The sequence below is a fragment of the Ricinus communis genome, chromosome 5, assembly GCF_019578655.1.
Source record: "Ricinus communis isolate WT05 ecotype wild-type chromosome 5, ASM1957865v1, whole genome shotgun sequence".
In the NCBI taxonomy this organism is placed as follows: Eukaryota; Viridiplantae; Streptophyta; class Magnoliopsida; order Malpighiales; family Euphorbiaceae; genus Ricinus; species Ricinus communis.
In genome coordinates this window covers 6,963,284-6,977,497 of record NC_063260.1, presented here as the reverse complement: position 1 = coordinate 6,977,497, position 14,214 = coordinate 6,963,284, and the positions used below count along the sequence as shown (strand labels likewise).

Sequence of the window (14,214 nt, the reverse complement as noted above, 5' to 3'; positions counted from 1 at the left end):
ACTCCGCCACACATCACAAAACACAACATAAGGCAGGCAGTTTGACAAACAAATATTTTAACACATAATATTTTCTAATATTCAATACAATTCAAAAAATATATAATTTACCAAAGAATTCTAAAATCAACGGGTCAGAGAAAATTACCGAGATGCTTGATCGCTCGGTCGACTCGCCTCCAGCCACCAGAGTCCGATCGACGATCCGAGCACACTAACAAACTCAAAACGACGCGTTGATGACGATCCCATCTTCCGATTTTCTGATCCGACCTCTTATCATCCGGAGAGATTTATGGACGATCTCGGCCGTCGATTTACAAACGGAGTCCGATCGCCACGAAACCGGTGCCATTGCGAAGCTTGAGCTGAGGGGAGTTCGAATATGTCCTTTGATCATCCAAAGCTCGCCGAAAAAGCCCAAAAACGCGGCTGCCACCCACTTTCTCTCTCCACCACAAACTTCCATCTTCGGCCACCATTTGTGTCGCCCCTGCCGCCAAAAGAAAGTTCACGTCGAAGGGAGTCGATCGCCACCAGAATTAGTGGCTACCGACGCCGGCAACGCCACGATCGACGTCCAAAAATGCTGCCACTTTCTTTCCGTTGCGCCACCTACCGACGCCGTTCATTGCCGCCGCCGCCGCTAGCTTCCTCACTGACGCCAATAGCTCCTTCGGCCTGCTCGAGCCTCGAACGGATGCCTCTAGCCGCCAGCCCCCGAAGCCCTACGCCTTCCCCTTCTCCTTCTTCTTCTTCCTTCTTTCTTTTCTTCTATATCGACAATTGGTCCCCAAAATTTTCTTCCTTACCATTTGGTCCCTCAACTTTTTTTAATTATAACAATTTCATTCTGTAAAATTTCCAATTAACCCTTATACTTTTCTTTAGCTTTTCAATTAAGCCCCTAACTATTTAATTTGGGCCAAATTAGAATTATTGAAAATATAAAATTACATATTTACCCTTACTTTTAAATATAAAATCACCAAAAAGCAATTGTCGATATATTTAATTACAAAAATACCAAATATTCAAATTTTCATTAAAACCCCATATTAATAAAATTATATTTTTAATCCTTATCCCAAAATAAATTTTCAATTTAGTCCTAATACACAATTAATTTAATTAATCAATTTGCTAAATATTTTCCAATTTAAAATTTAATTCCAATAGCTAATTAAAATGTCCTTTTTTTCTCCAAAAATTTATTTATAAAAACATCCTTTACAAATTCTTCCATAATTCTCAAATATAGAATTTAATTTATATATATACATTTGGGGGAAAATTTCGAATAACCAAAAATATAATTTATTTCTCAAATAATTTACTTAATTAATTTCTTAAAAATCAAACTATTTGGATATAGAAAATAACTCCCTTATTTGTCTAGCATTAAAATTTCCATTTAAATTATTCCAATTTAAAACAAATAAAAATAAAGTAAAATTTATTTAAATAAAAATTTATTTATTAACTATTATTAATATTATCAATTATTAAAGGAAAATTCTGGGTATTACAGCAAACAATGAACATTTTACGTTTAAACAATCAACATTCAATACATGTTTAATAAACATAAGTTAATGAACATTTACTATAAAATCAATGAATGTAAATTATTTTAAAAAAAATATTACGTTAGCGTATGACGCGCGCATCATCGTCTGACGGGCATCAGTGTCTATCGTACATGTCAGACGCTAATAGAAATATTTTTCAAATAAAATAGTACTAGATGGAGCCATGCGTCCATAAAGCTATATGGATTGAGATGCATCTTATAATTTGCGCAAGGATATGGGGCAGGTTTCTCAGCGAACTCATATGCTGTCCATGAACTAGCTGTTACCTTCATTGCTAAAGCATTTTTAATAACAGCAGATTGGGGCAATGTCCTCGTTTTCAAAGACTTTCTTGTTCCTGCATTTCCAAAGCTCCCAAGAAATGATAGCTACCAATTTTATTGATTCAATTGCTTTGTTATTTCAGCCCATAGAGACTCAGGAATAGAAAAGGGACAGCGGCGGAATTGGTGTAGTTGAAGCTTACATTGTACCTCTGCATTTACATTATGTTTCATTTGTATATAAAGGGAAGAAAAAAGAGAAAGGCTAAATAAAATTGCTCTGTAGAATTGAATAATGCTTCAAATAATTGTAATATTTGGTATATATATGCCAATGTAAGATCAGTTAAAACTATCAAACTGTTTGAAGATACGAGTAGAATTTAAGAATAGGTTGATTACAATTTTTACAGGTAAGAAAAGAAATATGAAAGCATATGAACGACTGAATAAATTGTGAAAAAGGGCAAGAGGGAGAGAGAATGGGCAAAAATTGGTGGTGGTGGTAAGTTTAAGCATCAGATGGTGCGATCCAGTGTCTGCCATTAACAAAACTCTTGGCTAAGAACTTGTGGGCTGATTCAAAATCAAGCTCCCTTGCCCATGAAACACCTCTCACTTTTGCAGCTCCTGGGCCCCAGCATTTGTACACTCCAAAGAATGCCGTCCTGAATTTTTTAAAGCAAAGCAATTGTCAACTAAATTATCCATTTTCCCATTATTAGTTGAGGAATCCTAATTATTCAATCCAAGTATTCCGGAAGAAGTAAAGAGTTTTTATGTGCAAGTAGAGAGATATTTATTACTTGTTTTTGTTGCTGACGTGGTCCCAATCGTCCCAGCCACCGTGTGCAACCAAGTCATCAAAGTAAGTGTAGGCGTAGACTATTCTCGAGTATTGGCCCATAGCCCGGCCCACATACAATGGGCCAGTTCCCGTTACCTTACAACGAAGAAAAGCAAAACCTGTTTTCTCATCTGGAGACTTTCTATCTTGGGCCGCAATCGATCCAAATCTTGTTGCTATTGAATGCAGCTCGCAGTCCTGCATCAAATCAACCAAAATTCAACTCCTTTTCACCACACTATCTCTCTCATGCTGTAGAAAAGATATCATTATTTATGTTCCTTTTCATGGTTTTTCTTTTTCCTTTTCTTTTTAGTTTTAAGAGAATAAACCAAAAGGATCTTTAATTTAGATAGATAGGTTATTATGAATATTAAAATCATACATCAAATAGATAAATAATATATATTTATTAATTTTAAATGATAAAACATACATTAATTATTTAATACAAAAATATAAATGTTTATGTATATATATATATACTTACTTTTTTATTAATTATGATGTGTATACTAAATTCAGATAAGAATTTATAAATAAATATTTTAATTTGACGAACACCATAAACTCTGTACACCACTTTAGAGAACATAATGAGTATTTACCCATAATTATAAACAATGAAATGTTTCACCAGAATGAGAATCTAGCTATGACCTTACCCAAAAAGAAAAGAAAGAAAGGGCAAAGAAAAAGCTGAGTTTTTTTTTTTTTAATTCTTTAATCCTCCAACATCACTCCACATGTGTGTATATTGGTGAAATGGATTAGTGTGCCAAAAGAGCTAGATCTAAGCTGAATGTTATTTCAAAAAAAAGAAGAGAATAATTAAGCTTAGTTTAATCATGGATTAGTGGTTGATGATGATACTGCATGTACCTATGGGTGCTTAGGTCAAGGCAATGGCACTGCCTTTGATGTCCTTTCCTTATCTTTAATTCTTTCGTTTTCTTTTTGGCTTTGGTCATTGCTACACTGCCACTGACACCCAAAGTTGGTATCAACAGAAAGAAAGCTTGCTTTGCCATTTCTTTCCAATTGCTCAGAACCAATGAATGTACAGCAGAAAATGCAACATTTTTTTCTCTTGTTAAATGGGCCAGGTTGTCCTTACCCGCTCCAAAGTATATGTCCCCATCAGAGTCACGAGGAGCAACTCTTATGGTACTACTCTACAGTCGTCTCTATATGTATGCATTGAAACTTACTTATTACTTATTATTATTATTATTATTATTGGTAATTGGGTTTGGAGGTTTGAAGTTGTAAACTCACAACATGTAATGTAAAGAATGACTGAGATAAGGATGTTGGTTATTGTTGCTTACTTTATACATGGAACGGCCATTTCCAAAAATGAAGTCAATAGAGCCTTCGATGTAACACTCTTTGAAGTAATGCCTCCCTGCATCATCGCATAAAGTATCTTGTGCACCATAGAATCCACACCCTGCGAAGTAGGCTTTATCGCCTGATATCCGAAATGCTGCCGCCTGCCACCCTTGCATTCCTGGCATCGGTGCTGGCGCTGTGTTCTACATGTATACGTTTACTATTATTAGTTAATACAGAACTTCAAACTGTGTTTATGCTTGTATCCTAAAACATTACGTTTATCATTTTATTAAGAGGAAAAAAAAACATTATATTAATAGTTTTAGAAAACCTTTTTGACATATACAAGAAAAAATAAAAGACTCTAATAAAGTTTTTTTTATATATTTCTTTTATTCCCAGCAAGTAATGGACCGTCATCACAAGGATATAATGTGCTTAGCTTCATTTATATATGCTAATCATAGCACAGTACCTTAGGACATGAGCATTAAAGCATTAACATAACTGTATAAGTACCTTGAAGCTGATGTTTCTAGCAGAGAAATAACTGGCAAAAACAGTGACAGAAGCTGTTCTGTAAGTGCGTAGCTGCTGTCCATTGGCACCGCGGTCGCTTGCTCTATCATGCCATTCGATGAAGGTCACGTCCCTCCCTGCACCTTGAAACGTTATGTAGGGTTTTGTCACTGGCACCACCACCTTCTCTCTGCAACCACCACCACCAAATAGTTAATTATCTAAGAAACAATGCTAATTTACGTGCTTAATTTGCAAAACTTTTTTTTTGAACTGTTCATTATTAAAACAAAATTAGTCAAGTACTGTTGTCCCGTGACACTAAATCCATGGTTTTTGTTACTTTCGAAAGTTCCTTAGACAAGCTGGCTCTTCCCCGACCCACAGCTAAAACCTCAGCACATTAAACATTCAAGCAAAGAAAGTCTCTAATAATCAGATGCTAATTAACGTTAGCTCACTAGTTAAGTCGTTTGTCTCATAATGCAAAAGGTCGAGAATGTATGTATAGATAAGAATGATTATTTAAGAAATATTACATGTAATATCCTGCACTAATTAGTATGAGCACATTCTCTCTGTTGTTCTCGGGGACAGAATCAACAGCAGCTTGGACAGACCGGAACTCGCCAGAGCCAGCAACATCGACGGTGATAACACGGTGACCGATGGGACCGACCCACTTGTGGTGGTGCTTGGTGGAGTTGTTAGAGGCAGTGGCATTGAAGGAATTGAGCTTGTACCTGAAAATAGAGCTTGTAACTAAGCATGGTGCATGCAATAAAAACAAAATCAAAATAGAGTAGCAATAAAACAAGAAGAAATAATAATTGAAAGAGGCCATTAAAATAGCAAAAAATAGTCAAATAATAAAAAGATAGAGAGAAAGAGAAAGTAGAAGATAAGCAGAATGTCTTCGAGTATGGGAGCCTGATGATTGAAGAGATAGAGCTCCAAAGAATTTTGTATATATATATATATATATATATATATATAGATATATATGTTTAAAAGAATGTCAATAAAGTTTAAAGTAAGAAGCATTTATAACCTAATTCTCAATTATATATAAGGTAAAGATATATACTTTGCCGTATTATTTTTTTATGTTATTTATTTTATTTTAGAGTTTGTTCTAACGGTCATTTAATTTTATTTTTCTCTCTAGCTTGGAGGGGACATGTAGCTAATTACGGCTCTAGGCTTTAGGGTATTATATAGTTATACATGCATATAAGTCTATACATGTGGGGCAAATATTTCTTAAAGCTTTGCATTTGTGTGATACTCTCATGGGTATTGGTATCTATTTAACTCTATTCTTTTGTCATGTTTTGAGACTTTCCACCTCGTATAGCTTTTCTACAGCTAGAAACCTCCTTCTATGTACATATTTCTAAGTGCTAAACATCTGTGATACTTGAATTATGTTGCTATCATGTCTTTAACACAGTAATTGGATTGCGTGCAATCAAAATAAGAGCCTAAAGATTAATTCAAGCACAAATCAACAACATGTATGTATCATTTATATCATGGATATATTTTTCTTAATATGTTCTCTTATTTGGATTGATTTATCCATCTAGTTTTGACAGAAAAGCCTAAAAGGAAGATGATGCAACTGTGGAGATTTAACAGAAAACAGTTCCTGCCAAACCCTTGTCAACCTTAAGCACAAAGGAGAGTGCCTTTTGTTTGTTTAAGATGATTCTTTCAGTTTGTCACAGATCTCCATTAATTTTGGATTTAATAGCTGCAAGAACTAATCTTGTGTATTAAATGTTATCCTAACAATTACCATTAGGGCACCCACTTATCATTCCTTAATTCTTAATCCAAAACTCAAAAAGGTGTCCCCCTTTGCCAAGAAACGGTGCTGGCGGTGGGTGCAGGGTAGCTGGCGGAGGCTTGTAAAGCCTAACATCATGGTCCAGGCATGGCTTAAATAGTATTTTGTATTGTAGCAATAGTCTACTTAAATTCTTCTATCTAAATTTTTTTCTGGTCCAAATTGAAGTAGGTCCCAGTTGTTTTTGAAAATACAGATTTTTTGAACGTTGGGACTAGACAAACACCTTTTTCCTGAATTAGGGCATGGGACAAATTTTACTCTAACTTTAACACAGATTGCCTTTTGTGACAAAAATGCCCCTAAATTAACAAAAAAGTCACTCATGATGATTGGATTGATTATAGGTTTGCACCCACCAAAGACTAAAATGAAAAAAACTTTCCTTCTTCAATCCCTTGTATATATTTTATTTAATTCTAAGTGGAAATGTGAGCACAATGGCAGAGAGATTGCAGGTTTGTGTGTGGTCCAGATATAGTTTGGGTAGAATCAAGAGTGGATGTAATTATAATCTTGAGCTCTTGGTTAAGTTTTATGCACTTGAAATCGATTACCTTGTTACATATCAGAGGGATTTGCCAGATAAACATCTATATATCAACTTAACAATGTTACATAAGCAATTGTTTTATTAAATATGCAATACCTTAAGGTGGTTCTGGTTCAATTAAGAATTAGGTCATTTATAGGATGAAAAATTATATAACAGACTTCCTTTTTTATTGCCTTTTGTGCTTGATTTGAGAAATTGGAAAACGGTTAAGTGGGGCAATTGTATAAAGAGATTTTTTTATCTAGATTTGTTGTATATATCAAATCGATAAATAATTGACATATATTTATTAGTAATAAATAATGAAGTCTATGTCAATCATCTAATACTAAATGTGTAAATCACTCATATATACATATTACTCTCTTATTAGTTTTGGTGTATACACCAAGTCTGGATACAAAACATGGTTAACTATCGCTAAAGTGCTAATCCAAATTTTATTTTTTCTTCTCTTTTTTTTGAGGTGCAAGTGGCACCCAAAATATGAAAACATTTTGGTTCACCTCTAGTCTTCATGTAAATAGAGGCATATATCTTCTAAATACATTTATTTAGTATCGAATTAAAATCAAATGGTTATATTAATTACAGATTCAGAGGAAAAAAGAATTAACTCTTTTTAGAGTTAGATCTAAGAAAATTTAGATTATTAATTATGGTCCATTAACAACCCACCTAGGCATAGTTGTTGATAGCATGATAGGATAAAACCAGCCCAAGTGTGAAAGATAATGGGACACATCCAGCTCAATATGGAAGAGATCAAACTACTAATGGATTTAGACATTGACCCAGCCGCTAGCTCTGTGGATAAGATCATCCTAATGTGCTGTAGCAAAGTTTCAGTGCTGTTGCTTAAATAGATTAGTCCTTCTTCATGTGCATGTACATAAAGTGGGCTTCGGCAGGATACTTGCGAGATCACTCGAGCCCTTCGTACAATATAAAACAAAAGATGAAGAAGGAAGAAGAATGGTACTGAAGTACAGAAGTAGAGACTGCTACATGTGTACAAAAGATCTGAGCCCTCCTTGACTATAGTAACGTAATACACAAGTAATCAAAAAGCCAGGAGGCAAGAACCTCCTTGACTATGGTATGAATTCAATGAAACAATCATATGCCAATATCACAGGCATTCTTCTACGGGAGGAGGGTGGATCCGAGCCCTCCTCTTGCTTAAATGTTACAATTTGATGGTACAAATGCCAAGGAAGCTTTATGTAAAATCAACTTCCCCTATTATCATTCCTTCCCCAAAGACAATCAATCTGTCAAGGATCAAGAAGATGATCCTCTCAAGTCCCTGAGATTACATTACTGAAGTCAATATATTTCGTCATTAGTACAACTTATTGAATCCAGAAGGCGGTGAAGATTCACCCAATCTGGGAAAGAAAACTTCCCTTTCAAGTGATACTTGAAGACATGCCATGACCTTGACTAATGATACCCAGGCAAAAGGTGCGCAACAGAAAGCATAGCCGAATATGGATAAAGCTCTTACAACCCCATCTGGATACCAAGGGAAAGCCATGACCAGAAGTACCCCAAATATCCCTAACCAAGGAGTCAAGACGTGCACCATTGGCAGCATAAACGCATTGATAGCTATAGAGCACAGCGCGAATGAACCCAGCAAGTACAGTGCCCAGCCAAGTAGTGGATGAATTGTACAAGGAATAATAAAGAAGGGAAGTACATATGCTGCCAGGATTGACCATATTGCTATCAATTTGAGACCGGCTTGTATTAAGGAGATATTCTTGTCTGTTCGCCGGTAACAAAGCTTGGAGATATTTGGTCTAGCTAGACGTGTCACTGCAATTATTCCTATGTATATTATGGATTGAATAAATACCATGGGCAGCTCTGCTGCATATCTGCAGAAGAAATTTGTTTTAGCAATGTTTCTGCAACTTAATAGCTGCAAGGAAACTTTTTACTCAAGCATTACACAAAACTAAAATTTATTTTTACCCGAGACTTTGAAGACGCTGTTCATGCCATTGAAGGCCTAGTGGCAGAACAGGCCATGACCACCAGTACCATGGTTTTAACCATGGTGCACCTGGGAAGGTAATAACACTATTAGGCCCACAGGGCACGTTCCACCTGAGTCTGAGATCTATAGCAAGGAAAGGACGAACACAAGTTAGATAAAATCTAGCCCTTGTATGTACAGATAGAAATTGTATAGGATTCACAAGAATTACTGAGAACAGATAGAGTAACTGAAAGCATATAAAAGTTTGATACTTTCTTGGTTTACTTACAATAATAAGTAGCATCCATTTGGTAGCCTAAAGGAAGTCTGTAGGATCCTTCAAGTGCAGTGCCATTAGCAGGGGGATAGAACATTGGCTTGTCAAGCAGGTCAGGAAAATAACCACCAATAAAACCCTGGTCTGCACCATCAGGGTTGTCTTTTCCGATTTCCAACTGATGAAGCATGTCTTTAAACACCAGCTTTGATGGCTGCAACAACAATCTCCCAACGTCAGAATCTCAAAAAAAAAGTGCCTCTTGTTTAGTATATAGAAAATTGATAAGTGTATATGTCATAAAATGACATCAAGTCAAGAGATGAAAATTACCTGTAACACGAAGAGGCCAGTATGGAAGATGCAAGGGTTGATGAAGACTGCACAGAATTGTCCACATTGGAACAACTCATCAGTTTTTCGGAGGAAGAGGTTATCAGCATCAAGCATAACCACTCTGTCATAGTCAACAAGGCTCCATGCATAGAGTTTGTTCAATGTTAACTTGAACCTCCTGTCAAAATGGGGTTGGTTTTTGTATGGATTATTCACATTTTCTACTCTCACCACCCTTGCTCCATCTTCTTGTTCGCTAAGAACACAAAAAGCAGAACTTGTCAGTTATCACTTCTTTCCAAGATGAAAAAATACATCCCTGAATTTATATCTTGTTATTTCATGTGTGCGTAATAAGCAATTGGACAAACTGGCACAGCCACATAAATAAAATCCAATTGATCTTGAAAATCCTTTTAAAACTCTAACCTTTTGTGGTTATTGACTACCTATAGCCTGGAATTTATGTGTTAATAAATATTTAACATTAGAAGTATAATAATTGTAATATTTATTCATTAAAAAACTGAAAGTGACGATCCAGCCACTCTAGGGGTATTTAAAAGAACTCAAAGCTCTAAATTAAGGATAAAGTGGAACCAGTTAATCCACTTTTGCTTCTTTTTTTTTCTATGCCTAATGAACATGCAAATTAACATTATTGCTCAAAAATAATAACTATTTCGGCTTATTAGTTTAGACTCCTACTAGTTCTCTATTCTAGGCTTGCACATGGGATAGACTTAGACACTTGCTAAAAATAAGATAGAAAATTGACATTTTCCAAAAAATTGGCTGACATGGTAGTTAGTCATAAAGGACTGGTAACAGACCATATACTAAATGCTATCCTCACATGCTCTACAACAACAAATAGTCAACACTAACCAAATATCATCTTAATTGTAGCCCTTGCAAGTTCTGAAAAATCACCCCCACGTTGTGGCTGGTGGATTTGGTAGGTGTGACCATCAGAACTGTGCTTGACGCAACACTACTTTTCAGCTTCAGGCTTATTTTCCTTCATATATTCTTGTTGATCTAGTAATTGGTCATTTTCATTGATTGTAAGTTTTTTTCTTTATGCCTTCTATACTTCTGGGGAAAGTGTGTATTAAGATTTCCTAAAAGAAGAAAAGCCATCATGTTTACTTGCATGACGTTTAAGATAACAGAGAGAAGAAAGATAAAAACCCGTACATCATTTTGAAACTTAGGAGCTTTAAAATTACAGGAATAGCTTCGTTACAAGTTGCAATAAAAGTGGAGTCATATAGCAGCAAAGCTTAGCTGACTATATATATTGTCATCAAGAGATGTGGATTAAAATTTCTTTGTTGCTTTAAAAATGAACAGGATGATAGGATATATTTATAAACCCCACTAATGAAATGGTATATGCCATTTGAGAGTTAAGTTGGGTTCCGAATAAGAATTCCACTTCCATCTTATCGTGTGAAAATGTGACATCTTTTAAAACCAAAGCTCCAAAAACCCAATTATAAGCAAGAAAGAAAGTGAAAGAAAAACCACTAAATACTCTAATTGCAAATTCCCATCCATAAGAGACCAAACCCATAATTGCCTAAATTTACTAACACTCAAAGCTCTAATCAATTGAAATACATCTAAGCCACTTCTAACCACACGACACCAATTCTCTCAATTCTAAGTCTCCTTTCATAATCATGTCTTAAGACCATAACATTAGATAATTAAATAATTAAATAAATTCCTAGTGCATATAGTCTATTGAAGTGAAAGATAAATATAATAAGAACATTCACAATAGTAAATGTTGAAGATAGACTAAAAACTAATCAAGATTTTGATACTCATAGGAGACAATTTCAACGGTTAAGCTTGTGTAGCTGTACCAAGACTCACCCTCACAAGATAAAATTGATATAACCAAACATAGAGATTAAACATTAAACTAATATAAAAGTAATAAAGAGCCAAGAGACATATATGTCCATGGCATTGGACCAAAAAATATAAAAGACTTGGCCGGTGCACTGTTTATCTTTTTTATTCGAATACAATGCAGTGCATATCACCTGATTGTAAACCCCCAATAACTCTATGCGCTAGACCCAAGAAATTAACCACTATTCTACGCCAGGGTCCCCGGTACACATTAGCAAAAATATTTTATAAAAAAAGAAAGAAAGAGATTTGGAGACTTACAGAGCATGAATCCAACGGAGAGGAACGTCGATGGAGGCAATGACGACAAGATCAGCGTCCACGTGTAACTTAGAAAGGGATCTGATCAAGACACGTGTAGCCACATAGAACTCATAGTCTCTTGGGGTTCCCATGTACATCATCGTAGCATAAGCGTTTCTGTGCCGCGGCCGGTACTCATGCTGCTGTTTTTGTTGTTGTTGTAGTAGCTGAGGCTCTCCGTACGCTGCCGTTTCATAAACAAAGAAAGTAAATAGTAGAAACAGCAACTTTAACACCCAAGTGTTATCTATCCAACCCATTGGTGTACCCGTCTTCTGGTTTTAAACACAAACAAGAAAACAAGTCTGCAAAAATTAATGAGGCGTCTCTCTCGGTAACGATGACCAACAAATTGTTAATGTTATAGATTTGTAAGAGAGGTTTTGCTTTTACGGAAATGGGTGTATGGATAATGGAATGTAATGGCAGTGTCTGGGTGTGTGCATATACTATTTATAATGATAAGAGAAAAGAGAGACAGAGAGAAACAAAGAAAGAACAAATAAAAATAAAGGGGTGAGCTTGGAGACGAAAAGGAAGCAGAGAAGGAAAGCACTTCCAAGTTATAAAGGAGATTGTAGATGGGTCCTCTTTTCTATGAACAGACTATTTATTTTCTTATTTATAAATAAATAAAATTGCTTCGGTAAAAATGAGGAGGTGGACGACATAAAGATCTCAGCCGTTGGTCTAGGACAAACGATTGTCGGGACTCCGGAGTTTACTATTTTAGCAATAAAATTCTTTTTAGATTAACAGTGAATTATAAATTTAATTATTTTTTTAAAATATTCTTCAAACAAAAAATTCTTTTCTGTTACCTCACTGCAGTAACAAAATTCCTTTCTTCTCTATAATGAGACTTATTTCTCTTTCAATGAGTATTTTGAACCTACTTTTCTAGCTAATAGTAACAAAGAAGAAGAATTGAAGAAGAAAATATACTTTTTTTTGTTCAAAACATATTTTGAGAAAATAATGGATCATTAAATCCTTAATTTTATTTAATATTTTATTAATTTTGGATGTAATATCAGTATTCTAATCTAAAATTGACATTGGAGAGTGATTTTAAAAAAAAAACTTAAATTAATTTTATAAATTATGAAAAATAAATTATAATTATTAAAAGATACGACGTTGGAATTTTTAAATAATTAGACCTATTATTAATTATGCACTCTAATTTTATAAGAATTTTATCTTCTTTTTTCAATTAAATGTCTTATTTTTAATGTTTTATAATGGTATGCTTGGAGGCTTGAACAACTTTTAATCATTCCGATTGGCTTATTTTTTTATTATTTATTTTAAAGCATATTAAATTTGACTTTCTAATATTGAAATTTGAATTAATTAATGCTTTAAGAGTGTACGGATGAGTAGGTAAGAGTTTCTTTTAATATAACTAGTTTTCAAGTCTGAATTTTAAATGTATAGTTGTGTTAAAGCTCTTAAGATAACGTCTTATATTTTTATTTTTCTATTATCATCATAAATGAGAAAAAATATAAAATTTCAAATGTAGAAAAACAACATTCAAAATAAAAAAAATGTAGCCACTAAATTTAACAATCTAAATAAAAATATAAAATTTCAAATGTAGAAAAACAACATTCAAAATAAAAAAAAATGTAGCCACTAAATTTAACAATCTAAAAATAGTGCATAATTTAACTTTAAATACTTCAATTAGATTATATTAATAATTAGAATATAAAATATCTTATCACCAAAAAAAAAATAAGCTAAACTAACTAATTCAAAATATTTCTAATGCACTTTTTATATATATGTCAAACTCTTTATTTTAAAAAGTAATATCATATAATAACACTCCAATGCATTTTTTACATAAAAAGTAGAAAGTTGATTTAACTCTCTATGTATAGAGAGTCAAACTTTACTCTTTACTTTATATTTAATAAATGCATTATAGATTTTTACATACTTAATTAGTTAATATTTATACTTTTTATGATAAAAACAAAAAAAAATCTATAAAAACAAATGTAAAATAAAATATAATATATAAAGCATCCATTGAATTTAAATAAAATATTTCTCTTTATATTAAAATTTCTTTTATTATAAAAGTTATATTTTTCAAAATAAAAAACACTGTTGGAATGCACTAATACGCCACGAGATAAATCTTAGACTAAAAGAAAATTATAATTAATCTAGAAAGAAAAGAAAAACCTTCTCCATTTTAAATTGATATTATTTTTCTATTTCTTATCTATTTTAAAATGTAATATGTTTTTCTTTATTAATTATTAAAAAAATTGTAGCATATATAATTAATTTATATTTTTTATTTTAAAATAATAACAGTATTAAATAAAATATTATATAAAAAATGATAATATTAATAAAAGATTTAAATTTGTTAACTCATGCATAAGT

The 14,214-nt window shown here is 33.4% G+C and overlaps 2 protein-coding genes across 2 annotated transcripts; both read right to left on the bottom strand.

Moving 5' to 3' along the window:
- Positions 1-2,154: 2,154 nt before the first annotated feature.
- LOC8265548 (probable pectinesterase 68) lies at positions 2,155-5,578 on the bottom strand. Its single transcript, XM_015725211.2, has 5 exons — positions 5,102-5,578; positions 4,563-4,752; positions 4,037-4,243; positions 2,665-2,903; positions 2,155-2,526 (listed from the first exon to the last, which is right to left on the bottom strand). The coding sequence occupies exons 1-5, from the start codon at positions 5,404-5,406 to the stop codon at positions 2,370-2,372; spliced, it is 1,098 nt and encodes a 365-aa protein (XP_015580697.2). The 5' UTR covers positions 5,407-5,578; the 3' UTR covers positions 2,155-2,369.
- A 2,452-nt stretch (positions 5,579-8,030) lies between these two features.
- LOC8265549 (putative glucuronosyltransferase PGSIP8) lies at positions 8,031-12,376 on the bottom strand. Its single transcript, XM_002528876.4, has 5 exons — positions 11,764-12,376; positions 9,571-9,829; positions 9,250-9,451; positions 8,954-9,101; positions 8,031-8,856 (listed from the first exon to the last, which is right to left on the bottom strand). The coding sequence occupies exons 1-5, from the start codon at positions 12,063-12,065 to the stop codon at positions 8,316-8,318; spliced, it is 1,452 nt and encodes a 483-aa protein (XP_002528922.1). The 5' UTR covers positions 12,066-12,376; the 3' UTR covers positions 8,031-8,315.
- Positions 12,377-14,214: the final 1,838 nt, after the last annotated feature.

Excerpts from the sequence above, each read along its gene's own strand:
- LOC8265548 (XM_015725211.2), bottom strand. The coding sequence starts at position 5,406 with ATGGCCTCTTTCAATTATTATTTCTTCTTGTTTTATTGCTACTCTATT. Across the intron at positions 4,244-4,562 it reads CTAGAAACATCAGCTTCAAG|AACACAGCGCCAGCACCGAT; the intron begins GTACTTATACAG and ends GTATACATGTAG. Across the intron at positions 2,904-4,036 it reads ATGGCCGTTCCATGTATAAA|GACTGCGAGCTGCATTCAAT; the intron begins GTAAGCAACAAT and ends GATTTGATGCAG.
- LOC8265549 (XM_002528876.4), bottom strand. The coding sequence starts at position 12,065 with ATGGGTTGGATAGATAACACTTGGGTGTTAAAGTTGCTGTTTCTACTA. Across the intron at positions 9,452-9,570 it reads CTGGCCTCTTCGTGTTACAG|CCATCAAAGCTGGTGTTTAA; the intron begins GTAATTTTCATC and ends TTGTTGTTGCAG. Across the intron at positions 9,102-9,249 it reads AATGGATGCTACTTATTATT|ATCTCAGACTCAGGTGGAAC; the intron begins GTAAGTAAACCA and ends TCCTTGCTATAG.